Genomic DNA, 27,759 nt, shown 5'->3' with positions numbered 1-27,759 from the left:
TTCTAATTTTCAAAGCTCAACGTTGGTTTAGACCTTTATGAAAGCATTTGTAAAATGTTGTGCCTGTCTTATAAATTAGATTCTGACCTGAGTATCAAAATATCACAGAACTGTGTATTCAGTTAGTTTGGTGCCATCAACAAAGTGCAACACGCAATGCTTTGACCACATCATCTACAAAATTCTAACTAAAGTTTGAACTGTTCAAAAGGGAAGGACACGTGGCACCTCATGTATTCTCTTAAAAAAAGATCTCCCAAATGCAATCGAGTATGTAACAGTAGTGTAAAATATGTCGTATTATAAAAGCACAAGCCACTAATTTTGGTTGATGGCAATCAGGATATTCTGCCTCTTTCCTCCACATCACACTGCATTTCCCTCTATGCATCTCACTGGCATTTCAATTTGTTCTGTGGATCACTTAACTGCATCTAAGTTTAAACAGATTTCGCCACCTAAAAATGTGCTATTAACAAAATAATTTACTAAACCTTGACGGGTTTGACATGTAAAGTGTTGTGACTGTGCATAATGAGGTATTGGTTCCATAAGGAATATTCTCAGTTGACATCAGGTTGCTAAGTCACCTGGTCAAAGAGCCACTGAAAAATGTAACGCAGTAAATATAAAAAACAGTAAGTGCTTAATTGGAAAAGCAAAGAGAACAATTCATCTGCAGCTTGTTCCCCTCCCTTTTGAAAAATGTAACATTGGTTTGAAATTTGTAGCTGATGTGGTCAAAGAGTAATTGAAACGTGAATCTTGTTATCGTGCACTTTGTTGACAGTCTCTAACTGGTTCCAATAACAGCTGAGTACAACTTTTGCAGCAGCTGAGTACAACTTTTTTGGAAAAATAAAACAATATTGTATACCGTTTTTCCTTCATAAAGAATCTAACCTGAGGTCTGTAGTTTGGATCGTTCACAAGCTATTGTGCTTTGAAGATACGAGTGTCCAATATCAAACATCAAACTAACTTCACTGCCTCTTTGTAGACCAGCATGCTGCAATAGGTTGCACTTGTCCAGTAACACAACTTACAGTAGACTGCCAGGGTGCCAGGGAAAGATAACTCAACATACAGATGAAAATTAAAATGGACAACATACTTTTTCCATTTCCCTGTCTCATTGTACTTTTGGGTAAGTTGCCTTTTTGTCTTTTGCTTGGGATATTTACACTATGTGTAGTTGATGTGAGTGTTTTTCTTTGGTTTGGTTGACTATTTAATTTCATGTAGAAGAGATATATGGCATCATTTTATACTCTGATGTACTTAGCTGTGTTTTATTGTAGTCATAGAAATATGAAATAAAGGCTTTTCACTTACAGTGGATATAAAAAGTCTACACACACCTGTTAAAATGGCAGGTTTTTGTGATGTAAAAGAATGAGACAAAGAGAAATCATGTCAGAACATTTTCCACTTTTAATGTGACCTATAATGTGAACAATTCAATTGAAAAACAAACTGAAATCTTTGAGGGGGAAAAATGGAAAATAAAAACCATACAATAACCTGGTTGCATAAGTGTGCACACCCTCTTATAACCGGGGATGTGGCTGTGTTCAGAATTAACCAAACACATTCGCACTCATGTTAAATAGAAGTCATTACACCTGCCATCATTTAAAGTGACTCTGATTAATCACAAATAAAGTTCAGCTTTTCTAGTAGGATTTTCCTGACATTTTCTTAGTTGCATCTCAGAGCAAAAGCCATGGTCCACCGAGAGCTTCCAAAGCATCAGAGGGATCTCATTGTTGAAAAATATCAGTCAGATATCAGTCCAAAGCATTAGATATACCACTGAACACAGTGAAAACAGTCATCATCAAGTGGAGAAAATATGGCACAACAGAGACATTACCAAGAACTGGATGTCCCTCCAAAATTGATGAAAAGACAAGAAGAAGACTGGTCAGGGAGGCAATACAACAACAGTAATTTCTGGTAAGTACTGGCTGTGTGCTACATGTGACAACAATCTCCCATATTCTTCATATGAATGGGCTATGGGGTAGGGTGCATTTTCTTACAAAGAAAAACATCCAAGCCCGGATGAAGTTTGCAAAAACAAACATCAAGTCTCCCACAAGCACGTGGGAAAATGTGTTATGGTCTGATGAAACCAAGGTTGAACTTTTTGGCCATAATTCCAAAAGATATGTTTGGCGCAAAAACAACACTGCACAATACCCATAGAACACCATACCCACAGTGAAGCATGGTGGTGACAGCATCATGCTTTGGGCAGTTTTTTTTCAGCTGGAACCGGGGCCTTAGTCAGGGTGGAGGGAGTTATGAACAGTTCCAAATACCAGGCAATTTTGGCACAAAACCATCAGGTGTCCTTTAGAAAGCTGAAGATAAAGTTCACCTTTCAGCACGACAACGACCCAAAGCACACATCCAAATCCACAAAAGCATGGCTTCATCAGAAGAAGATTAACATTTGGAATGGCCCAGCCAGAGCCATCTGTGGGGTGATCTGTGGGGTGATCTGAAGAGGGCTGTGCACAGGAGATGCCCTCGCAATCTGACAGATTTGGAGCACTTTTGCAAAGAAGAGTGGGCAAATATTTCCACGTCAAGATGTGCCATGCTAATACACTCCTACCCAAAAAGACTGAGTGTTGTAATAAATTCAAAAGGTACTTCAACAAAGTATTAGTTTAAAGGTGTGCACACTTATGCAACCAGGTTATTGTGATTTTTTTATTTTTCCCCCTCAAAGATTTCAGTTTGTTTTTCAATTGAATTGTTCAAGTTATAGGTCACGTTATAGGTGGAAAAAGATCTGACATGATTTATCTTTGTCTCATTATTTTACATCACAAGAATTTGGCATTTTAACAGGGTTGTGTAGACTTTTTATATCCACTGTAGTGTGGTCAACTCTCGGTCTCAAAACTACTGATATATTCAAAGTGTTATCTGTGCAAAGGATTCTTCTTTCTGCTGCATATTCTTATATAAAACTTTTTTTCAGGTCTGGTGTTGACTTCTATGACTACAGCCCAAAACAACATAACTACCACAATCAGTCCCACTAAACTCATCAATCACACCGGAAACCAGGTAAACTCAACCATCAACCCAGTTGATACAGCACAAAGCAATGATACCACCACAACTCTGCCAACAAATTCAGGCAGTCCTAACACCACCACAGAAAAGGATGATGACAAAAGCACCAACATCTCAACAACCACATCCCAGCAGTTGACACAGAATGGCAATACTTCACATCCCTCAGGAGGAATCAGGTCCACAACTCCTGCTGGAAGCACCAAGGACAAAGGTAAGTGAATCCAGTTTAACATATATCTACCGTGAATGCAAATTTCCATAAACGGCATTGACTTTCTCTTTTCTTTTTAAGAATTGGGTCATACCAAAACAACAACAACGACAACTGTGCCAACATTAGGTAACAGTATTGTTAGAAACGTCCTCATATTTTCAACAGCATTCATATTTAATAAAAATAATAAAATGAAACACTGGTTGGGTCACTTAGTACCCTAATATGCATTCATCTGGTATTTTCACAACTATGAATTTCTCTTTATCTTAGTTCCTACCACAAGTGCCCATCGAAATTCCACAAAATCCAAGAGTAAGAGCATTGTCTTAATGTCTAACACATTACAAATAACATTAATATTTCATAATAACAGTACAAAATGTAGGTGCCTTCAAACATTGTCCAGAGTGATACAGACCTACATGGTCATTATCTTGTTGCAATTATTAAAAGCCCTGATTGTCTTTTTCTTAACAGTCTGGCTAATCATCTTGATTATCATCATTGCTGTGGTTCTTGTAATAGTATTTGTCCAAATACGCAAGAAGTTGAAGGTGAGTAATGTAATAAGACACATTCTGATTTTTTTTTTTTTACAAAACTTGAAATTTCCTATTTTCCAACACCAAATGCTAGAATAAAAATGATTTACTTAAAATGCCTGCATGTTTGCTAGCCTATTAAAATGTGTTCTGTCTGAAAACTTGAATTGATTGTTTTAAGCTATTTTACACTGTGCTTTTGGACTTGGTAACATACATGGTAACATATAGTAACATACATTTTAGCGTAATCGACAATACCGACAGTAGAATGTGAATAAAAACGATTCAGGTGCAGCCTATTTCTTCAAAGGTTCGGAACAAGAAGTGCTCTAGAGAACACCAAGCGTAAGCAACTGCTGGTATTCCTCTAAAAACAAATAAACCATTAATATTTATGCTAAAGAATGATCCAATCGGAGTACTCATCACAAATTAAGTCTGTAACTCTGGTTCCTGTGAAGGTCAATGAGGTGCATCTCATATGGTATTTGTGCTAGTACGTGTCCCATATCTGAACAGTTTGAACTTTTGCTTGTAAACCTTTTAAGGAACACCTCTCAAAGTAACTCTCTAGACCTCGGCTTCTGTCTGTGCTCTAACTACCCTAAGTGAATTTATTGCTCATCTCTTATCTTTAGGTTGCCTGGTTTGGTTACAAGGCAACCTCAATGGGGTTATGCTTTAAAAGCTCCAACTGGACATTTTCAATTGTTTTTGGACAAAGCAAGTTATCATTGTCACTAATAGGTAGACCGGAGCAGTCTTCAGCCAAGACCTTAGTGAGCACTGTAGTATTGCTAGTGTATGCAACGCCACTGTTAAACACCTTGTTCGTAGTCAAAAGGACCGTCTTGTTCTTGCTTCCCATAACTACCAGACGTTTTTTTCCATTTCTCTTTGAGGAAACATTCATTGTGAATACATACAGTGAGGGAATATTTTTTTTTATCCCCTGCTGATTTTGTACATTTGCCCACTGACAAATAAATGATCAGTATAATTTTAATGGTAGGTTTATTTGAACAGTGAGAGTCAGAATAACAAACAAAAAAATCCAGAAAAACTGATGTCAAAGATTTTATACATTAATTTGCATTTTAATGAGTGAAATATTTATTTGACCCCTCTGCAAAACATGACTTAGTACTTGATGGCAAAACCCTTGTTGGCAATCACAGAGGTCAGACGTTTCTAGTAGTTGCCCACCAGATTTGCACACATCTCAGGGATTTTGTCCCACTCCTCTTTGCAGATCTTCTCCAAGTCACTAAGGTTTCGAGGCTGATGTTAGGCAACTCTAACCTTCAGCTCCCTCCATAGATTTTCTATGGGATTAAGGTCTGGAGACTGGCTAGGTCACTCCAGGACCTTAATGTGCTTCTTCTTGAGCCACTCCTTTGTTGCCTTGGCCGTGTGTTTTGGGTCATTGTCATGCTGGAATACCCATCCACAACCAATTTTCAATGCCCTGGCTGAGGGAAGGAGGTTCTCACCCAAGATTTGACAGTACATGGCCCCGTCCATCGTCCCTTTAATGCGGTGAAGTTGTCCTGTCCCCTTAGCAGAAAAACACCCCCAAAGCATAAATTTCCACCTCCATGTTTGACGGTGGGGATGGTGTTCTTGGGGTCATAGGCAGCATTCCTCCTCCTCCAAACACGGCGAGTTGAGTTGATGCCAAAGAGCTCGATTTTGGTCTCATCTCACCATGACACTTTCACCCAGTTCTCCTCTGAATCATTCAGATGTTCATTGGAAAACTTCAGAAGGACCTATACATGTGCTTTCTTGAGCAGGGGGACATTGCGGGCGCTGCAGGTTTTCAGTCCTTCATTGTGTTACCAATTGTTTTCTTGGTGACTATGTTCCCAGCTGCCTTGAGATCATTGACAAGATCCTCCTGTGTAGTTCTGGGCTGATTCCTCACCGTTCTCATGATCATTGCAAAGGTGAGATCTTGCATGGAGCCCCAGACCGAGGGAGCTCATTACCTGTATAAAAGACACCAGGGAAACAGAAATCTTTCTGATTGAGAGGGGATCAAATACTTATTCCACTCATTAAAATGCAAATCAATGTATATTTTTTTTACATGCGTTATTCTGGATTTTTTTGTTGTTATTCTGTCTCTTACTGTTCAAATAAACCTACCATTACAATTATAGATTGATAATTTCTTTGTCAGTGGGCAAACTTACAAAATCAGAAGGCCTCTGCATCCAGAAGGCCTCTGCTGAGGGCCATCGCTTTCATTACGCATGTTCCTGCTATTCTGAAGACACAACACACAAAGCAAATACCCTGATGCAAATTGCTCACTAGAGAAAAGGTGCGCTGAACTGGAAAGAAGTGATTAAAGCAGTAGTCTGTGTACCTAAATCATCCTGAAAACTCTTGCCACACAATCTTCCCATCCAGTTTCTTTGGAGAGGCCCTGGGTAATGATGTTCTCCTGTCACATTCATGTAGAACAGCCCTCGCAGGATTTTTGGGGGGGACCAGTCCAAAACCTCCATGTGTATAGCTGGCCCTCCAGGCAGCCTTTTCTGGTTCCCTAATGTTTTATGGTCACTCGATGCGCATTTCTGAAGATTTGTCACTGGAGCTGTCCAAAGAACAAGCTGAATGTGCAATCTAATATCTAAGAGGTTTCTTAACCTTTTGAAGATTTTTTTTGGTTCCAGTCAGATCCCTCTTTGGTTCCATATAGAACCATTTTCACAGAGGTTATGTTTTACAAATTGCTATGTTTCCGGTAGCCATCAATCTATTAAAAAAAAAATCTCGCTTTGCACCTTTCTTTGCAACATGAAATTATTTGTGGGGGGAGATAGAGAACAATACAAAGATATTTGTATTGTTCTAGATATGTCCTTTTTAACTGGTGAACCAAATTAAGAATTTAAAACTGTCTGTGTGATGTAACCTGCTGTTTCCAGAGGAAATCGATGGATCTGCCAAGCAGACAGGAGGATGTCCCTCTGAGTACTCACGATCATGACGTCGCGTTTGACAGCTCTCCGGCACCGAAGGGTGAGAACATTACATTAAACATTCATAAATAAAAACCCTTACTATCTCCGTGTCCTGGTGAGAGTACAATAAGCCTCTCCAAAACCGTGTAGATGGATGCTGTCTGAAAAATCCGAACCTAATTGCAAAATACACTGGCAAATGGGTCTAAATGTGCAATAACTGCTGCTCTAGTAGTGGCCATGGCTCACTCACATTGTCTTCCCGCCACATTTTTAGAAATGCAGACCTTTACGGCTGTGGACCTCGACAGCACTGAAGCCCTGGTTGAGGATTCACCTGGAACAAAGGGTGAGATTGGCCAGAAGCAAAACAGGTGTAGTGCCCGGTGTCACAAGGTCCATTTGATGGCCCAGCGACAATGTGTCCCAGAGGAGGGGGGGGGTCGAACGTTTTTGTTTGAGTTATTAGCTGAATTGGATCTATTTCAGTTTCCAGGGTGAGTTTTGTGCTCGGCAGTTAATTTCCTCTTTTGCAACCGCCATCAGATATAACAGGGAAGGAAGTGAGTGTGGGCAAACATTTTGGAACGTTCTGCAAAGTTATCTCCAAGTTTATCTTACTGCGTGCGTGAAAACCACAGCTGAATTCTTTTTTATTTTAACTTCCCTCAAGAGCTTGCTTTCAGCGATACTGTTCGTGGACAAAAGTATAAGCTGTTGTGGTTAACTCCTATTTAGTTGGCGACGCCATGGTAAGAAAATAACAGAAATTGATTTGTGAAGTGCGTTTACATCTTCGAAATGCTTCAACTAGACTGGAAGTCTGTGGACACATTTTTATTGGGAAAGCCTGGTCACCATACTCATATGGGTTGACTGAGAGAAAATGTGAGTGCGTGTGACTCGGTACGCAGTGTGACACTCCCACACCATTTGATTACCTGGAGACACAGACAGGAAGGGCTTCATGCAAGGAGGACTGTTACAATATTAAAATTACTTGCATTAAGTTTCCGCACGATCGCAACATTTTCCGTCTAAAGTAAGACTTATTTGCCAGAAGGCAGAACGTTATGCCTTGCTCCACTGAGTAACTGCACACGACCTACTTCATGTAACACCGTCTCTCGACGATGAGATGCAGTACTGACGCCCGCCACCTGATGGAAACCAACGCCGTGAGAATGAGTTCCTGAGCCTAGAAGGAAAGTGCAGTTGTTTGTTGGCCTCTGGATGAATGGCCACAGTTCCTATGGTATAGGGTACATTTTACATGTTCTTACAAGGCCTTTTGCACTCCAGCAATAAGGCATGAAGCTTTATGATATAGTATGCCACGGCTTAGAGCTGTTCTTTGTCACAATGCAATGGCGATGTGACTGCCTTTTTGCTATTATAAACCATTTCTCAGTGTAATAAAAACAGTCAAAAAGAGCTTTGTAATACCTGTGGTATACTGAATGCTGAGTGGCTGATACCACACTTTTCTGCTCTAATAACTAATATTACATTGGTAACTGGTTTATAAGAGCAAAACCCGTGATCTCAGGGGTTTGCGATATATGTCAATATACCACGGCTTAGTGCTGCATTCAGGTAATCCACAACGCATTGTGCCGAAGAACAACTCTTAGCCATGGTATATTATTTATATACCACACCCCTCATGCTTTATTATTTACATATACCTCAGCTTTTATCCAATGAGCCTTGAGGTTTTGAACTATGCGGGCCATGTAATGTAATTGCTCTCAGTGGATTATATAGTCGCTATCAGGAAACATCCCAGCTCCGTTAGGTTGCTCAGGCTATGGTTGAGAGTGGGATCCTTGTCAAACAAGTGCACTGTCCTGAAGCCCCGTTAATCTGAGGTAAACATTAAAGAATCTTAGATGTCAGGCAACTGACACTCCATAAGTTAAACTTTTAAACCACACATTGTGACCAAACCAAACGCTGACAGTTATTTATTTATTAATGTGGTTGTAGCCCTTTCTTTTGACACATTCAGGATAAACATGGTTGAAATGTATATTTCGCTCAGAGGCCTTCCCATGGTCTGTGACTCTTGTGGGCAGGTCTCAGCCTGTCTGTCTCTTTGCCCTAAGCTACACTTTGTGGAAATGGTCAGTTTTTATGGCCTCTTTTAGAAGTCCCAGTACTCCCATTTCTTTCACCACCTGTTCATTAGCTTAAGACAGACAGCATTGCTGGCTTTGTATACTTTCGCAAGTCTCCCACAACTCTTTTGTATGCTCTTTCTAGAGAGAGATAAAGTCAAACCAATAAAACTAGTCTGACACATTACGTCCACGTTCTACAGTAGCATAGCTCCCTGACGTCTGACTGTAAGGTCCATCAAATGACAATACAGTTCAGTCTTTTATCTGTCAAGTGCAACGAATGACAGGCGTCATTCTGAACAATGAAAGTCTTGTGACGTGGCATGTGGCATCTACGTAGTAATTAAGAAATATATAAAGGAAAAATAACAACAGAAAATACTAAATATACATAAAAACAGTGACTAAAACAATTTCAAGTCATGTAGAAATGGAACAGTATGAATATATGTTGTACTGCCTTACATATGGATACATAAAAACGTGCTAATGTACATAGAAAGTGACCAGAGCATATTAATTACTCATGTGATCAATAGAACAGTGTTGCTGGTTGTGGAGCATTAATGGTCTGGGGTTGAAAACTGTTGTCAATAATACTGGTACTGAGATGGTGAAATATTCCTTCACAAGAACTGTGTCAGAGAGACAAAACGTAGGCCCAGAACCACGTACCCAGACACGCCCTCTAGCACTTAACCTCTGTGGTATTCATGGATTAGTTAAGAGATGCTGGCAGTGCAGTCTTTCTCCTTTACAAGAGCTGTGAGAAGAAACGCTTCTTTGTTTTAGTTTCTCAGTCGCCCTGTTTATTTGTTGGTGTCTGTCATTTGGTCAATGATGTAACAGGTATATTCTAATTCGGGTAAAAACTCTCTTGGTCCGATGTTGTAAGAACCTCTTTTTCAGATGACTTATCTTGTTTGCTAAAGAAAAGCGTTTTTCAGGATTTATTTTGTTGTTATTCTGACTCTCACTGTTCATATAAACCTAGCATTAAAATTATAGACTGATCATTTCTTTGTCAGTTGGCAAACGTACAAAATCAGCAGGGGATCAAATGCTTTTTTCCCTTCACTGTACGTACAAGATTCTAAAGAGTGTATAGATCTACAAAATGTAATAAACAATGAAAAGAAGCCCACTGAGATCCACGCCCTGGCCTTACTTATCGGTCAGTCACTCTTCACATGTCCCTCCGCTGATCTCTTTCTAGGCTTTGGCTCCAGCTGCGAAGGACGCCTTGACCTCTCCACCAACTGCCCTAACGACTGCCCACTATTTTTCCAATGACCAAATCACAGTCCTGAGACTAATTAGCTCTCACCAAGGCTAATTACAGATATCACGCTCCATTCTCACATTAGTGGGATGATAACGAGCGTGTTGGCTTAGAACAAGTCCGGGTTGGAGGGGGGCATTATGGAGGCTGAACCAATGACAGGGTTTGTGTTAGCGTCAGCGATTAGACTCTTAGATTTAACAGTTGTTCGGGGCCGAGCTTCTCGGAAACACACTCACTCACACAGTAGCCTGAGGTAACAGAGGCGGTTTAGAGTCAAGATACATCCAGAAATCTAGCACTGGCCCGCCCGCCTCCCAGTCCCCGTGTTCCCAACACCAGCCCCCCTCTGCCACCGTCACCTCGAGGTCAGGTAATGACGGGGCATACATGCCTTCCCAGAGCTCTGACCAGCTGTGTGGCTCTGGACCAGCCGAGCCTGGTCAGTAATCAGGACCTCGTTACTCGACCAACAAGAGAGGCCTGGGTCAGGTTCAGGTGGTCCATGAGGAGGACACCACACAACAGTCAAAGTCAGAGACCGTCGTGGGGAAACGGAAAGAGAGACCCTGCATGGCAGTGGACTCGAACAGGACATGCTGTCATTAGCGTCACACTAAGGGGGGTAATTACAAAGCACAGGACTGCCAGGAGTCAGGTGAAAAATTTGTTAACTACAGGTATTTGCAGTAAAGGAATGAGCTGACACAGGGTGTATTAACGTGACAGGATTTGTTCACCTATAATTTTACCGCCACAGAATCAAGTGAGAAAGGCCTGACTAAGCGGGGACAAACTTTGTAATGCCACTTCCACAGAGGATGGTGGGAACAGCTCCGACCTCCCCCCGCCGCCAGGCTCTGTGGACAAACCCCATGACGTGGCCCCGACTAAACTGGCCCCTGAACACGGGGCCCTGGGGGTCCCAGAAGGGGAGACTGATGACGAACTCGCCGTCTCCAATAAGACCTCGGTGGAGTCAGTGGCGGTCAACGATGACAACAACAACAACAACAACAACATCAGGATGCCAGTGACAACGAGAGGTTGGTATAGGTTCAAATCTTTCCCTCCAACTTCTGTAATGTGTCTGTGTGTGTGTGTGTGTGTGTGTGTATGAACATTGTGATAAAGCAGACACATTTCTCTTGGATATCTGTTTAGATTGGACAGCAAATAGTCTTGTAATGTCATAATATTTAGCTGTCAGTGCTGTTACCTAGTATTTATTTTCACATTTTCTTGCAGTTTCAAAAATGAAACGAGCCTCACTGGCGTATCCACTTACTCTGAAAAGACGGAATAGAAATGTTGAACTCGACATTGAACATACAGCACAAAACCTCCCTGTGGAGAATGTCAGTAACACGCCAGCTCTCAGACCATGTACATATCATAGGTCACAGGAGTTTCCTTTAATTAGGTGCTGTGTACTGAACCAACAAACCAACAGTACAGCTAGTCCAAGTCGTTGTCAGTCGCAACAGAAATCTCCTCACGCTCCCGGGGTGGGAACCTCGATTCAGTATTAAATGTGATGTGAAAAAGTGCATGAATCACATGACTATATAAGGACGTGTCATTGCGAAGGACGGGCCGTGAAGGATATGTAGCCGTTGCTAGAGTCAAAACCCTTATTACCTCATCTATTCTGTAATTGTTTCCTCATTCTTCTTTCTCTCCCCATACTCTATCTTAATAAAAAAAAAAAAAAAAAAGACTTGAATCATCTCTCAGGATGGGCTGTGACCAGCCATTTCTCAGAGGCTTAAACCTCTCCACGTCCACAGCCTCAACAGAACCACGGTGAGCTCTTAGCATAGTCCTGTCCCCCACCACTGGAGCCCCCATCCGCCCCCCCCCCCCATCAGACCTCCTGCAGCTGCTGGACCATTTACCCAGCTCAGGTGTTAGTAAAGGGATCAGCCTCCTTACCCAGCTCAGCAGGCCGCAAACAACTTCTGGATGTGCCAGAAGTGTCACTTAACCGGTCTCGCTAAAGTAACATTGCAGTATAAATAGGCCGTCATAATCACCAATTTACCGTTGTGTGCCGGTTGTTAACGTGGCCATCTGTCCGTATTAGATGATCGGTTGCTATCGCCGTAAATCTTCTTGACAAGACTAAACCACATTGATTTATAAATATGGGGTAGTGGTGGTAATATAGGGATGTTTTTGGTTGTTGATGCCTCTGGAATCCGGTTTCCATTCCCGGTCATAAGATACTGAAAATGATTTCTATGTATAATTTCTCTGTACCCCGGCATATTTTTCGACTACTTTGTCGGTCTAATGTTTAATTCCTTGTATAAAGTTATGTGATAGGGACATGTGTGTACATATTTGTAATCTGTTATCCCAGCAAAATGTCAATTTAGCTATGGCCTCTGAGGCTTTTAGCCACTAAAGAAGTTAATATGCTCTCAGTCTCAAATTACTCATCAGAAATCTCTGACAATCTACAAAACAAGTCACAAAACAAGAACAATCTACAAAACAACAATAGATATAATAGTCGCTCAGCCAACTGTCACAAAAACAGCAGTTTTGGATTTCCATGGACACTCTCTCTCTCTCTCTCTCTCTCCTTTTTCCCAATGACACCTTTCATCTCATTTCAGTCGGCCACTCAAGCCAGATTCCTCAGGCAGACTAGCACCTCTCAGTCTGTCAGTCGGTCAGTCAGTCAGACTGATCTGAAGCAGGAAGGAGGAACGGCGACCTCTTGCACCTGTGTTCCCTGGCTCTCAGAAGCCTGCCGCCAGTGTAGCATTGCAGTCCTTAGTGCCCCAAAAATTCACACCCCTCTTAACAGCCGATGATAGGCCCTGATCTGAGGCCCTTCTGCCGACGTGCGTCATGTATGGACGATGTCCCGTTTTCACAAAAATGCAGACCCCCCCCCCCCCCCCACCCAACCCCTCAAATCATCTCAAATCATCATTGGCTGTCAGTCCCTCACTTTCTGGCACCCATCTTTTTCTGTGTCTCAGTAGTTTAGAATGGCCTGCTATTTCTGCGGGATCCTTAAGACTCCCTATAGTGTTGGCAGTATCGTACAATCACAGTGTACTAAAATGTGGTTGTGACATTATAGAACTGCCATCACTGCACAATAAATCAGGTGATACAAGCGGGGTACAATATAACGTGAGAAGGGGACCCCCTGAATGGCTTAACGGTAAAGTCAATGGGGGACCAGCGTTCGAATCTGGCTCGAGGATTAGCCCGGAGGGTGGTGCAATGGAGCAGCACCATCTAGGTTGGGGGTGGTTCACAATTGCATTGGATTGCCTTGTCATGCTCCAACACCTTATAGTTGCAGCTTGGACACCTGTGAGCTCATTTAAGGAAGTCTTGAACGTGCATTCCTTTCAGCCTGAAAGGATTCCAGTATACACTTCCTGGTTGAACAAGAAGCATAACAACCAGAATGACATCGGGTGTGCTTCGAAAGACACATACTATTTCTTGACATCAACTTTGCTGAGTCCCCTGGGAGTTGCCGCAAAGAAGCAGGGCCTTAATAACAAAGTGAATATCACCAAATTGGCAAAGAAAAATTGAAAGTGACAAACCTAATGCCTGGCCTCTTTGACAAACCTCTGTTTGCAGTGCCAAGATTGGACTAGATGTCATCCTAGGGTAAAAATCAATCAGTGTCGTACTGAACAAAACTAGACTCTCAGTCATGGCTGAACAACCTTGAGAACTACAGTTAGGTTTGGAAATATTTGGAAACTGTCACAATTTTCATAATTTTGGGTATGTACGGTGCCAGAATGGATTTGAAATTAAACAACCGAGATGCAACTGAAGTGCAGATTTTCAGCCTTAAATCAAGGGGTTGAACAAATATATCGAATGGAACGTTTAGGAATTGTAACCATTTTCATACACAGCCCCCTTATTTCAGGGGCTCAAATGTAATTGGACAAATTAACACAATCATAAATAAAATGTTCATTTTTAATACTTTGTTGAGAATCCTTTGCAGGCAATGACTATTTGAGGTCTGAAACGCATGGACATCATCTAACGCTGGGTTTCCTCCTTTGTGATGTTTTGCCAGGCCTTTACTGCAGCTGTCTTCAGTTGTTGTTTGTCTCTGAGTTTTCTCCCTTAAATTTCGTCTTCAGCAAGTGAAATGCATGCTCGATCAGGTTGAGATCAGGTGATTGACTTAGTCACTGCAGAATATTTTTTTTTTTACAGATGATGTGGTATGCTTTGGATCATGAGCCGTTCCAAGCCTTCTCCATACTTTTTTCTTTCCATCATCCTTGAACAGGTTGATCTTAGTTTCATCTGTCCAAAGAATGCTGTTCCAGAACTGGGCTGGCATTTTTAGATGTTTTTTGGTCTAATCTGGTCTTCCTATTCTTGAGACTTATGAATGGTTTGCACCTTGTGGTGAACCCTCTGTATTTGCTCTCGGGAAGCCTTCTCTTTATGGTAGATTTGGATAATGATATGCCTACCTCCTGGAGAGTGTTCTTCACTTGGCTGGATGTTGTGAAGGGGTTTTTCTTTACCATGGAAAGGATCCTACGATCATCCACCACAGCGATCTTCCGTGGACGTCTAGGCCTTTTTGTGCTGCAGAGCTCACCAATTTCTTTTGGTCAATTACTTTTGGTCCCCTGAAAAGGTAAAATAAATATTAAAGAGCTGTAAAACCCTTCCTAAACCCTTCCTCCAATTTGGATGTGAATGCCCTCAAATTAAAGCCGAGACTGAACTTTAAGCCCATATTCATTATTTAACTGTAACTTAAATATATTTTGGTAAACAGCCAAAATAACCAAACTTGTGTCAGTGTCCAATTACTTCCGGACCTAATTGTATGTTCCTTTTCATCATATCTGAGGGTTTCCTTCCCCCTCCATTACCAAGTCAAGTGTTGTTGGCCTGTACCCCCGTGCTGTTGGCCTGTACCCCCGTGTTGTTGGCCTGTACCCCCGTGTTGTTGGCCTGTACCCCCGTGTTGTTGGCCTGTACCCACGTGTTGATGGCCTGTACCCCCGTGCTGTTGGCCTGTACCCCCGTGCTGTTGGCCTGTACCCCCGTGTTGTTGGCCTGTACCCCCGTGTTGTTGGCCTGTACCCCCGTGTTGTTGGCCTGTACCCCCGTGCTGTTGGCCTGTACCCCCGTGTTGTTGGCCTGTACCCCCGTGCTGTTGGCCTGTACCCCCGTGCTGTCATTTCAATTTCCGCCTCGGCAGCTTGCTGCAAGTTCCGAACAGAAATCAGTTGAGGCAATCGTGACCCGTCGGACACGAGCTTGGTTGTCGTATGGAACACTCTTGCGTTGATCAATTGTGGGTCATCCTAAACCACACACACACACACACGTCCACTCCCGCTCCAGACCTGGGTCAGGGAGGTGGGGATTTGTAAGGCAGCACATGGCGCTGTCCAGTTGGGTGGATTGGTCAGGTTTCCCCTTACCTCTCAGATTAATAACGCGGCACGGCGAGGAGGGAATGCTAACGGATTTATTCCCTGGGCACACATACAGGTATTACTCTGTGTGATGTGACAGATGTGCAAAGACATACTCTTTGTAACAGTAGTCATTCTGAAAGATAACAGCGGGCGCATGCATCTGAAGGTGGGGCGGGGGGGGGATGCCAGAGAAAGTTTGTTAGCTTCAAATAAGTCAGCTATGACATAATTACAATCATCGCTTTAAGACCACCATAATTACTTTATTAGAGGATTGGATGCTAGTTCCAGACAGAGAGGCTGTCTGAAGAAACTGTTGTTGAAACTGTGCAGGGGGCCCGGTAACACACAAATTGTTGCTGGATCTATTTCGCATGAATCATTCCCAGACATATTTTGAAGACTCCTCTGAGACAGAGTACCTCATGTACAGTGATTATGGCTAGCCATAGGTAATATATGGGAGCACATATAATAGCTTGTGGTATGTAACGAAATACAAGCGAACAGGATGCGTTTTGTGTTAATTACTATTTATCTGTTACCCTCACTTGAAATCCTGCAAACAAGCAAAAGGCATCAGGGACTGAGGCTCCTAAACCATTACCTTCCAGTTTTCATTGACCTCACAGCAGCATGGCATTGATGTGGTTTTAAGCTGCACACTAGGGGAGTGATTGTGTGTCAGATCAACTACAGCAAGAAATATATACATTTCGGCACAATATTTGGCACGGTGGATTTAAATGTCGATTTGCCATTATGTAGTTATTCAGAACTATTTATTCCATGGTCCAATGGACTGGACCTATGGACCTCTTGTACTGCTGCAAAATGGGTTTGAGTCCGGCCTGCTGCTCTTCCAGCTATGTCTTTTCCACTGTCTCTCCTCAGTCAACAAATCAGAAAAAGACAAATATACATCTAAATTAAATAACTATTCATTCCAAGAGAAGTGATGGAACAGTTTAATAATGCAATAACGTTTTGCCTGTAAGTCGCCCTGGACAAAAACCATCTGCTAACTTACTGAAATGAGAAAATTACCTACTAGTTGAGTCACCCTTGGCCCTGTAAATACATGTCTGTTTTGTGCTTTAGATTAGATAGACAACAGAGTGAACCAACCTTGTAAAATAGTAAAGGAGATGTGAAAGAAACAAGTACTTCTTTCTTCCACCTGGTTTAGGTAGCGATGAGCCTGAACTTGAAAGGCCTCTTGCCTCCCTGTCGACTGGAGATAATGGATATGACCTGACAGCTCATAAAACAGCATAATTAGCTGGCTAGGGTGGGCTGTATTATTTTCCAATAAGGGGTATGCTTTCATGTCTGCCAGCCCACTTTGGAGGAAACCACTTCCACGGGGGGGGACGGGGCTATCATAAATATGTCCGGAGTAATGACAGATGGCATGGTGGCAGTCATCTCCCTCCTCCCCGTTGACTGTGGGATAGCCCGGCGGTCCGAAGAGAGGGAAGGGAAGGAAGGCTAGCTAGTAATTAGCGTGGGCTATTTTATTGGCCGAGAGGGGCTTTCGTTGGGACACGGGTTCAGAGTCCGGGCAAGTCTGTATAGAGACTCATAGAGGTCAAGGCTTACACTGTCCCCATTTTCTTATGAGCAGGTCTACCAACCTTGTGCTTATATATTTGTCATTGGTCTACCCCAAGAAAAAGTATACTTTTCTTAAGCGGCCATCTGTTTATGAAGTGGCAATACTGCCCCCCCCCCCCCATTTTGGAGTCCTGATGCATTTATGTCAGGATGGCGGTGGTGAAGTTGTGTGTGTGAGGCATCATGTAATGACAGTGGCTGGGTGCTACCGGCCGGTGTTTCCTGCATGTGTGGGTTTTGATGTGGTTGAGGAGATGATAGGGCTCCGTCATTTCACCTGTCTGGCTTTATGGTTTATCACAAGGAGAGACTGATGGAAGTGAAGGCCGGAAAAGCCCTTTACGCTCATATACCCACAAAGGAAACAGCTGGTGTCAGCTGATCCAACGTCTCTCTTTTGTCCTGTGCAATGCAATGCGAAAGGGCCTCCCAGGTGGCATATCGAATCGGGCATCTTTGCTGCGACGAGCTGACCACCACAGTCTTAGTTCGAGTCTTAATTGTGTCATCGGGTGGCGCGTGGCTAAATGCCCAGCCAACTGAAGACACTGTCTACAGGGATTCCCTGTTTTTTTATTGTACTTTAGCTCTGGGTGCTCCAAGGTTACCTTTGCACTAACTCACCAATAATTTTACAACTATGCAGATGGCTCCAGACAGAAGTCAAGCAAACAATACCCCATCTACGTACAGCGATGGTATTCAAATCTGCCTGCCCCTTAAAGCCAGTTCCACTCCATTTTTCCATTGCACCCCCCTAATCAGGGCCTTATCCTTCTGTTATACCTCATTAAGTACACCCACCTGGTTTCCCAGTTCTAAATAAGTCCCTGATTAGGGGAATGCAATGAAAAAATTAAAAAAAAGTCTAAATTGCCATTTTTGTTGAGCACTATGAAAACACAATTGAAAGATAAATATGAGGTAAAAGCACGGACTGTCACCTTTTATTCCTGTACGTTTCAACAAGAATAGGAAGACCAACACCAAACAAGAATAACGGCAGTGTCAAAGTTACATCCCCTCATTTTATTTGAGGATACGTATTTGGACATTTGGCACCCAGGTGTATCCTGTTGCATTGGTTGTTAACACATAAAGGAGCTGTGAATGTGTAATCTCTGTACAGGCTGTCTCCGTTGTATCTTTTGCTTTTCATAATCCAACATGGAGACCAGGGAGGTGTCAATGAAGGAAAAGCAAGCAATTTGGATGCTAAAAGAAAAGATTAACTGAATTAGAACCAAAGCACAAAAGTTGGGCATAGCCAAATCATGATGGTTTGATTTGACTGTCTCAGTACTTATAGAGGGCACTGTATTTTTAGCATAGCTAATGTAAAAATGACTACAGGCTGATGTTTATATAGTTATACATTAATTAGGTCAGTATTAGGTCGCATTAGCACTCACAAAAGGATTATTGCATGTCTATCTGCATGTTTGGTACTCTGCCCTGACACCAGAAATATTATATGAGATTAAACACTTGTTTTCATTAGATTAAAATCTATTTCTCTGTTGCTGGCTGGCCGTCAATTTGTATCTCAATTTGGAAGGTGTTAACTGAGTCAGGTTTCAGTGTTATTTCTTAACTGTCCACTCTCAATACGCATTGACAAAATGTCATCTCTGACGTCAAGCTTTTTAATGGGATACTGCAATATATTGTCTCTGGATGTTAAGCTACGGTTGTTGTGATGTTACTGTAAACAATTGTTGTTTTGTTACTGTAAGCCAGTGTTGTTTTGTTACTATAACCCAGTGTTGTTTTGATCCTGTAAGCCAGTGTTGTTTTGTTACTGTAAGCCAGTGTTGTTTTGTTACTCTAAGCAAGTGTTGTTTTGTTACTGTAAGCCAGTGTTTTGATACTCAAAGCCACTGTTCGGTCAAATTTTGTTTCTAAGACTTATAGTTGTGGTGTCCATCTTGTGGCTTGGCCGTCAGTCTTGACCCAGTGTCTATCTTTAATCCATTCTGACAGAACAACCACATCCTCTTGATTTTTTTTACCTACAACATTGTCAAACAAAGCCGCACTGAATACATTTTCAATCATATTACCCAAAATGTTTAACACACTTTTTAATCTCTCATGCACAAGTTATTAACCCGGCCCCACATAAACTCTACCTGTTTCTAGTCTGCCTGGGTGTTGACAGACACTGTGTCGAGGTCTCCTTATAATGCTAAACAAACAGTTAGATGGTCTCCACATGCAAGCATACCCACACACACTGGATTGGGTCCCCTCCTACATTTAAGTTACTGTGTTCAATCACAGACTATTGATTTACCCAGTAAATCCTCACACCTTCTTTGTTTTCGTCTATATTTATTGCTATCTGAATCCTGTCCATAACACGATAGTAGAGATGTTGACATACATCTTCCACATGGGAGTTCATTCACTTGTGGTTGGTAGGCAGAAACAGAAATAATTTTTTTCTTATCTCCTCTTATAACCACCACGCAGCTGTCTTTTAGATTTGCTTTTTATAAAGTGACCCAGTCGACCCTAACGGTCAGGTGTATTTCTGACAGCCTAAAAGCGTTTTGAATGCAAGAGGTTGAATTTACAAGTTTGTCACTTACAGTTGTTAATTCATCTGATATAAATATATACTAGAGGTTGACCTTCGTGTAAGTTTAAATCTAGGCATGACTTGTTTGTAGCCTTTTGCCCTTTGCTTGATCTTTATCTTTGTCCCACAACAGCTCAGTTAAAATATTAGCAATTAGCCATTAGCGTATTTAAACCTACTGTAGCTGCGGCACTACAAACCATTATAGAAGACAGCTGTAAACGTCGGTGGAATGTAGCTAACATAGCTAAGCTAGGTGCTCACTGTGAAAACAACTTATAACTTCCTGTGGCCGAGGTCAAAGCAACCAGGGTGTCAAATTCAACTTAAGAATAGTCCATTAACTGAGTTAACAGGACATTTACTAGCGTAGAAAAATGTATTTGAGAACCATGTTTGTCCTCAGTTGGCCCTCATGTGCAATTGATGACTAAAATAACAATCCTTAAATAAAGGTCATTATCTGTTGAAATTGACATGATACTTCAGTTTTTTTAGATTAAGTTTGACTCAATGACTATTCTGGATTATCATCGTTGCTGACGCAATTTTAGTGTTTATTTGCAGCCCATGCTAGAGAAATGGGTGAGGTGACACCATGATTGGTTTCCCAATAATTTATCAGCAGGTTATTTTGAAACACAGCCCTCATTATGCTGTCATGGCCTGCCTTTGTAGGTGAAGCAAAACCTTGACAAATGGGGTCAACCCAAACAGCACAGCAGGAGAGTCATTTATAACCAATAAGAAGCTCCAGTTTCCGGTTCTTCTGTTGTTATTTTATCGCTCACCTTCGCTTGCGGCTATTCGGTCTCCAAAACTAATGTGCCTCCATTTTCACGTTTCATCATTCTTTCATGTGAGCCTGCCACAACGTATTTGTTGTATGGAAAATGCTTTTACGATAGCTATCTCCCGGTGAGATCAGAGCTCTCAGTTTGTATCACCACACACACATCAAGTGTTCACTTCCCTGAACTTGTCTGTATCACAAAACCACAGGGTGGGGTTGGCCTAACTTCCTGCTTGAGTTTCTTGACCTTCTGTGACCCGTCACGGTGTGAGCTAAGTGAAAAGGGCAGAGGTCAGTGGATCCTAATTATAGGGTACACATTGACCGCAAAGACAGAGTGATGTGTTCCCTTTCTCAGAGGAGAAGCCTCACATTCTTTAGCCTGTCACAGAGACAAGTCCATGCAGAGGTTAAGGTAGAGTTATCTTAAAGCGACCCCTACACTCTTACTAAAAAACACTGACGCTACCATATTGAGGTACACAATTTATTGAAATCACATTGAATTCACAATATTGAAATGTGCCATATTCATTGTTGCATACGTGTTTTAGTGGTAGTGGACGGACAACTAAAATAAAAATGGAAGAGCAATGTGACTTGAAACATCCAAATTTTAACTTTTCACCTAAACCATGTCTCCACGTAAATGTCAAACCATTTCAACCAAAGTCTCTAAACCAAACCTTATACTCAACCTCACCTTACTCTCAATAACCTAACGTTTATGCCTGAACTTAACCTAGTCCTAATGCCTGACCGTAACCCTAAACTTAACTTGTACCCTAACCCTAATTCCCACCTGACCCCCATTTGTAACCTTTACCCTTAAACCAAAAATGGGGACAGGAAAAGGAGTCATAAACGTTTTAATTATTCTGATTTAACCATAGTTTGGGCACATTCTTGAAACACAAACACACACGCACACATATTGGCCTTTTGAGTGTTTATGCTTGAGACCCTTGACAAAGGAGTCCCACCAAAGCTGTCACATGTTCCCTTCCGCCAGACAGCTGCTTGCCAAGTTCTGCAACAGGCGCAGACTGTAACGTGGTCAGGCCTGCTTTGTCTCCTATCGCTGCATTCTAGCAATGAAACCTTGGCTCCAAAGGAAAGCAGAGTGTTGCATTAAAAAGCTATACGTTTCATATGCTACTGTGCATGGAAATGGTTTGTACACCTAAGTAGCCTATCTTGTCAACGGTCAGCCAGGTGCCATAAATCTCTAAATAGGAGCTTTGTAGGGCTGTCAGGGTAGCACCCGTCAAAGTCTCCTCAAATTCTGCTGCTGCATCCGTATGGTCCATTGAGCTGCTTGCTAAGAAGACATGTCAGGTAGACTTAAGACAATAAAGGACGGTGAGCGTAGAAAGTTCGTACGGTCCTTCACCCAAACGCCAGCGGCTCGAGTGTCACCCAGTCAGAAGCTCAGAAAGTCATTTGTCGGGTGGGTGAAACCAGTCACCTTCTTTAGTGGTCACCGTAACAAATGTCAGGCTTTGTTTACGGAACAGTTGCCCCACTGGGGTAGGATTATCCAGATGAACTCAGTGGAACGAAGTCTGCCCGCCAAAACGCTTGGATTAGGAAAGAGGCCGAACCTCTCCGCTTATATAGATCCCCTAGAGATGTGATTTCCGCACAGGGAAACGGCACCCATTTACTAGTAATTTCAGCTCTGTTGCTACAGCAACAGGTGATGCGTACGAAGGGATTTCCGAAACGGTTTCTAGTGAACATCACTCTTTTGACAATAAATACAACGGCCTGACGACGTGGTTGCATCGGAATGGCTTTGCCAGTCTATTTCGGCATTGAATTGAGGACTGCGGAATTCTCATTCTCACCATCTTTGGATGCCTTGGCGCCGCGGACGTCTTTGTGTTACAGTATTCTCACTATTCAGTCCCCATGCGAGCAATGACACGGTGGACTTTTTTCTCAGAGTGTCCCCCCGCGCTAACGCGATTGTTTTAGCATTCCTGTCCGTTCCTTATGGGTGCACTTCCCAAGGGGCCCCAAGGGGCCCCTGAGATCAGAGACATGGTGAGAGACGGACATTCACCTGCTGGCATCGCCCCAGGCATCCGCTCCAACCCCCAACATTCCTGGCCCCCACCTCTGACGAGTCCCACCACGGCTTAATACGCCCATGTCTTTCAGTGTGCTAGTCATCGAGGCTAGGGAACCTTTCTCCCACTCCCCAGGTGTAGGAGCCGCTTTAGTTACTGTACGTGACAGGCTGGCTAACGTTGATGCACCTTGATACTTTATAAGTAGCTTGGTATAGTCAGCAAATCATTGAGGCATTGCATGTTGATTGTGGTCAATGAGGATTTTTCTTTGCAAATATGTACTATATATAAATAGGCATCCAAGATCCTAGAGCGCTGCAGGTTCATCATGCTTCCTGGGAGGCCAGTTTGGCTGTTTTTACCATGTAGTAAATACATTGTAAATCGCTCCAACGCTTTGAGATAATTGTCAGTATAGCTATTACGCCATTTCTACACTTAACTTTTCAGTTGTAAAACTGTTAGATTTAAGAGGTTTTTGCAGCTCTAGTTATTTTCACTTCAGGGTAGGTTATTGGCCTACAGTCATGCATAGTTATTTATAAAGTGTTTCCAGAAACATTGTTGTGGTAAAAAAATTTTAACTATTTGATTCTATTCTACCATGCAGTGTAGGCCTAATGACTGCATGAAACTGCTGGATGAAATTTCTGATTTTAAAGTTCAGAAGAGACTGTTGTTGATGAATAAGCCTGATCAGCTTTACTGCGTGTTGTAAAAGCCCAAATTAAAATCCCAACTTCTTTTGGTCCAGCATTTAGCTCTGTTAGGAGACCTCCTTTTGAAGGTGGTCACAGGTAAGCTGTAGTTGCATATTCCCAGGAGTCACTAAATCCTTAGTGGAATGTCTGGTCTTTCTGAAACAGCTTTTCATTCACTACAGTACCTTCCTAACTGGGGTCCGCTCCCCAGTCCACACAGATGCGTATCTGTTCCCATATGGCTCAACTTTAGCTCATCTTATCTCAGCCCCGCTGCAGAGATGTATGAAGGCTCAGCTGTACTGCAATACAAGCTCAGACCCACAGTAATCACATAAGCTGGTGCCTGCACCCTGGTATCTTTTTTTATTGAATTAATTTGAGGTTAGATAAATGAACACCCAGGACAACGGTACATGCTTCTCCCATTGCCCTTTCAGATCAAAAAAACTTTTTACAGAAGGCTTCCTCAGGTTCGTCTGATGTTTACCTGTGCCTACAGTGGGCTGAATCCGAGTCACAAAGAAATTAAGTTGAAAAGAATAGTATATATCCGGCCAACATTTATATACAGAAGGCTAAGAATAAGAAAAGTTCCTGTGTCAGTTATTTAAAGTTACCGTTAGTTATTTTCAATTAAATTCATTGAGCTGTACATCCACGCGGCTATTCAGACATGAATAGTATTCCTCTCTAGTAATTCCCCAGTATCTAGTCAAAATGTGCCAAAAACATGTAGCGAGTACACTTTAACAAGCAAAAGACCCATAAACTTCAGCAGGAGGAATAGCACTGCCCCCTTGTGGCCCCAAGGGCAGAACCGTAATGATGTTTTGAACAGTTTAATAATTTCAACAAAAAAACAATTTGTATAATAATGTTTTAATGTTTGCAGCACATACTCTGCCAGCCAAATCAGCAGTGGAGATCTCTGCCAGCCAAATCAGCGGTGGAGATCTCTGTCAGCCTCAAACCGCTGTGACACAAGACAATAAATCACCAGCTGTCAACATGGCCATAGAACAACACCTGGCGGGGCGGGGGGTCAGGCCTTGTTATGGATAAACGTAAAAAACACCAATTGGTATAAGATATCTGCTCCATTTTTGGCAACATTTTCACTAGATGCCGTGGAATCTATAGTGCATCTGTGGGCAGTCACCTCACAGAACAGCTTAATGAACTTAGCATCTGTTGTGTTTCAGTTTGATGTGATGCATGTAAAGTGTAATATTGGGATTCAACCTTGAAATGTGATATCCGTCAGTTTTCTATCTGATATGGTACAGGTGTCTTTGTTTCAAGCTTATAAAAATACCTTTGCTTTAAACCAGATTTAAGAACAGTGTAAAACATTCTGTGTGAGATCAATGAGATCTTTCATAGCGAAATGCTAATATTCATGGATAGCAAATGTAATTAAAACACGGTTTCAAAGGTTCATTTTGGGGCTGATGTAAAAATTTGTGTTCTACTCAATGCTTCCTCAATTTGAGATGATAAAGATTGCATTATGCTTGAAAACATGACAGGATCAAAAACATGATACCATCTCTAAAGGCAAATAATTAGCAGCTAAAACTTTTAATCATTTTGATGTCACAGATTAACGTTAACTAACACTAGTTTAGGCTACGTAATATTCAGGGAAGTCCACTGAACTGAAGCTATCCAACAATAGCACGGCTAGCTACTCCTGACTGACTTTGTTAGCTAACAACAACATTGCCTGTCAGAGTACATATGGCTGCTGTCTATAGAATTCGAGTGACCATGGCGACAACACAACTGAGTGAAGGGGGTGCAATCGAAGAAAATAGCATACTCCATAGGGCATCAATACCGGCAAACACCCTTTAGCTGCATTCAATTCTTGTTTCCCACAATGACATAGAGAGGGATAGTAAGGATCAGCCTTCAAACTTTCGTTTGAAACATTAGTTAGTAGGTTAGTCACGTACAGCACGGGCCTGATTTTGGTAGAGATTCAGTAAAAGATGCATCACAGAGCTACAGAATAACTGACATTTATATATCACAATGATTAGCTGAAGTGTTAGTAACTAAGTGGAATTGATTATGTGTGGGTGTCATGATCCGATTCAGCACCATGTAAGAACTAGATCCTTGAAGAGTTCTGTTAAACCTTGATTTCAAGATCCATATACATCTTTTTGTAGTTCTAAAATGTAATCTAGGCCCTGTTGTCAATGAGGAACCTTTCTTAGTTCCACGGTCAGTCAAACCTAGGGGGCACGTTGCCAACTGAAAAGTAACTAAAAGGGTTGTCATAAATCCCTTCAGTGGAGATTTCAAAGTTGTATTTCCCTTAAACAGATGTTTAAGCCTAGGTGTGAAAGGTCATGTCAGGGGCCACACACACACACCCAAAGCAGAAGTCACAGCAGAGGGCTACAGGTGTGGTGGGCCACCAGAACGCATCTCAGATGAGAAAATAACTTCCTAGGGAACCAGCCATGATTGGATGTAGATGAAGAAAACAGGAGGAAGTTGTATGAGTTTAGAGAAAAGTAGCCCAGCGATTGAGAGAAAAATTTATAAAAAAAGAAATTATTAGCAATGGGTATTTTGTGGTTATGTGTATTTCAAGTTTTTATAATTTCTTCTGCACAAGAAAATGAAACATTTTCATCCCAAGTGTTTAAGTGACTTCTGTGTTTGTGTTTTTCAGATTGAAGAAAAAACATGAAGTCAAAGGTCAATACATCGGAAATAAATGGAAAAACTAGCTAGCTGATTAAATTCATGTTTGCTTATGGAAATAATCAATTTATTATTATTATATTATAACATTTTCACATTTCAGGATAAACCTTTCAATATGTTAACTTGCAAAAATGCTGTTTATTTTCTGGTACTTTTTCAATACTGTATTTTTCCCCCCAATAAACCTACAGGATGGACTTTATTTATATTGAATAATTTAAAAAAGTCATTGCATATACCTCAGTCATCAGGTATAAGAGTATTTTGTGTATAGCTAGATGTATGTATAGTGTATTGGTTGAAGAGTGGCTTTGTCAGGATGGGTTTATGTTGTTATTCTAAGGGTATATGCTGGTTAAGATGTGTTTGTGTGAGCAGGATCAATTCCAAAATCAATTTAAAAACAATTTTTAAAGCTTTATGAGGATTTTTTCCATTTGCCCTCAAGGTAATTAGAAAAGGTGATGTTTTGTAAAAAATAAAAAATAAATGCATATTTTTTTACTGTCTAACAGTAAAGTCTCCAGAGGAGTTGCAAATGTAGTAAATGTGTCACAAGATGTGTGATATTAGGTAATGTACATCCTTTTGTTTGTGAACATTATGTCAATATTTTAAAACTTCCCCTTTTGTGATCTTCGTTGTGTAGGTAAATTGACCCTATGGATAGAAGTTAATATGCAGTAGCCTAAGGGGATCCTGATTCTACATAATATACTGAATATTTCTCTAGTCCTATGCTCAGCCCGGCTCCACTCATTGTGTAAACTAAATGCTATTTCTAGAACAACAATATCTTGTGTTGTTGAAAACATTGTCAAATAAATCTGTTAAAAACATGTGCGATACAGAGCTGTGGTTTTTTTTCTCTCTCCTACTGTGGAGACATTTCCTAACAGATTGTAAAAGAAAAAAAAAAACATTTCAGCAAACCTTTTCAAATAGCCATCACAGTAACAAGTTGACCTAGTCGCAAAAATGTAATTCCTTCCTGCTGACAGGCCAACTGTCCAGCATACTGTCTCTGGTCCAGCCAGTCGTGTTATGGTAAGTGGAACAGGCTACAGGTGCAAACCAATTTGCTTCAAAGTGACAGTGTTAAAATACAGGAATTCACTGACACCGTGCCACAGACATTCCTTGGACAGAGCAGAGCAGCACTCCCGTCTCGAGTCTTTAGCAGGGCTCTGTTGGCCAGGCTGTCGTTCAGTAGCTACCTAATTATCGCTGCTAACTGAAATGACGACGGGCCGATGATGAAGACCATCCAGCACTGCATCTGGACTCCTTCAGTGTGAACTCCTTCGGCCTTGTGTGACTCCTCAAACATTTTGAGGTGAGCTTTTAATCCCAGACAGTGTGCAGTCGGTCGTATGCGATTCATGTCCATAAATGACTATGGTAGGCCAGGGCCTTTCCCAGGTTCTATATGAAGCTTGTCTCCAGGGCTTCAGTTCTGTTCTGCACGGTGACACCGGCACACCAGCGCCACATGCCAGTGAACTGGATGTGTGTTTTCTTAATCCACCGTTAAACATAAATGCTGCGTCGGGCCTTGTGGCAAGGCA

At 41.8% G+C, this 27,759-nt stretch overlaps 1 protein-coding gene across 2 annotated transcripts; it reads left to right on the top strand.

The window, feature by feature from the left end:
* Positions 1–1,000: 1,000 nt before the first annotated feature.
* Positions 1,001–27,030, top strand: LOC105020944. Of its 2 annotated transcripts, XM_020043951.3 has the most exons (10): positions 1,001–1,147; positions 2,999–3,310; positions 3,392–3,439; positions 3,587–3,628; positions 3,794–3,870; positions 6,801–6,894; positions 7,114–7,185; positions 11,060–11,287; positions 11,961–12,047; positions 26,157–27,030. In XM_020043951.3, the coding sequence occupies exons 1-9, from the start codon at positions 1,090–1,092 to the stop codon at positions 12,011–12,013; spliced, it is 984 nt and encodes a 327-aa protein (XP_019899510.2). In that variant the 5' UTR covers positions 1,001–1,089; the 3' UTR covers positions 12,014–12,047; positions 26,157–27,030. The 2 variants fall into 2 exon arrangements, with proteins under 2 accessions (XP_019899510.2, XP_010886614.2); XM_010888312.5 differs by lacking the exon at positions 11,961–12,047.
* The last annotated feature ends 729 nt before the right edge of the window (positions 27,031–27,759 follow it).

This window comes from Esox lucius, chromosome 25, assembly GCF_011004845.1.
Source record: "Esox lucius isolate fEsoLuc1 chromosome 25, fEsoLuc1.pri, whole genome shotgun sequence".
Classification (NCBI taxonomy): Eukaryota; Metazoa; Chordata; class Actinopteri; order Esociformes; family Esocidae; genus Esox; species Esox lucius.
This window is presented reverse-complemented; position numbering and strand designations above follow the sequence as displayed.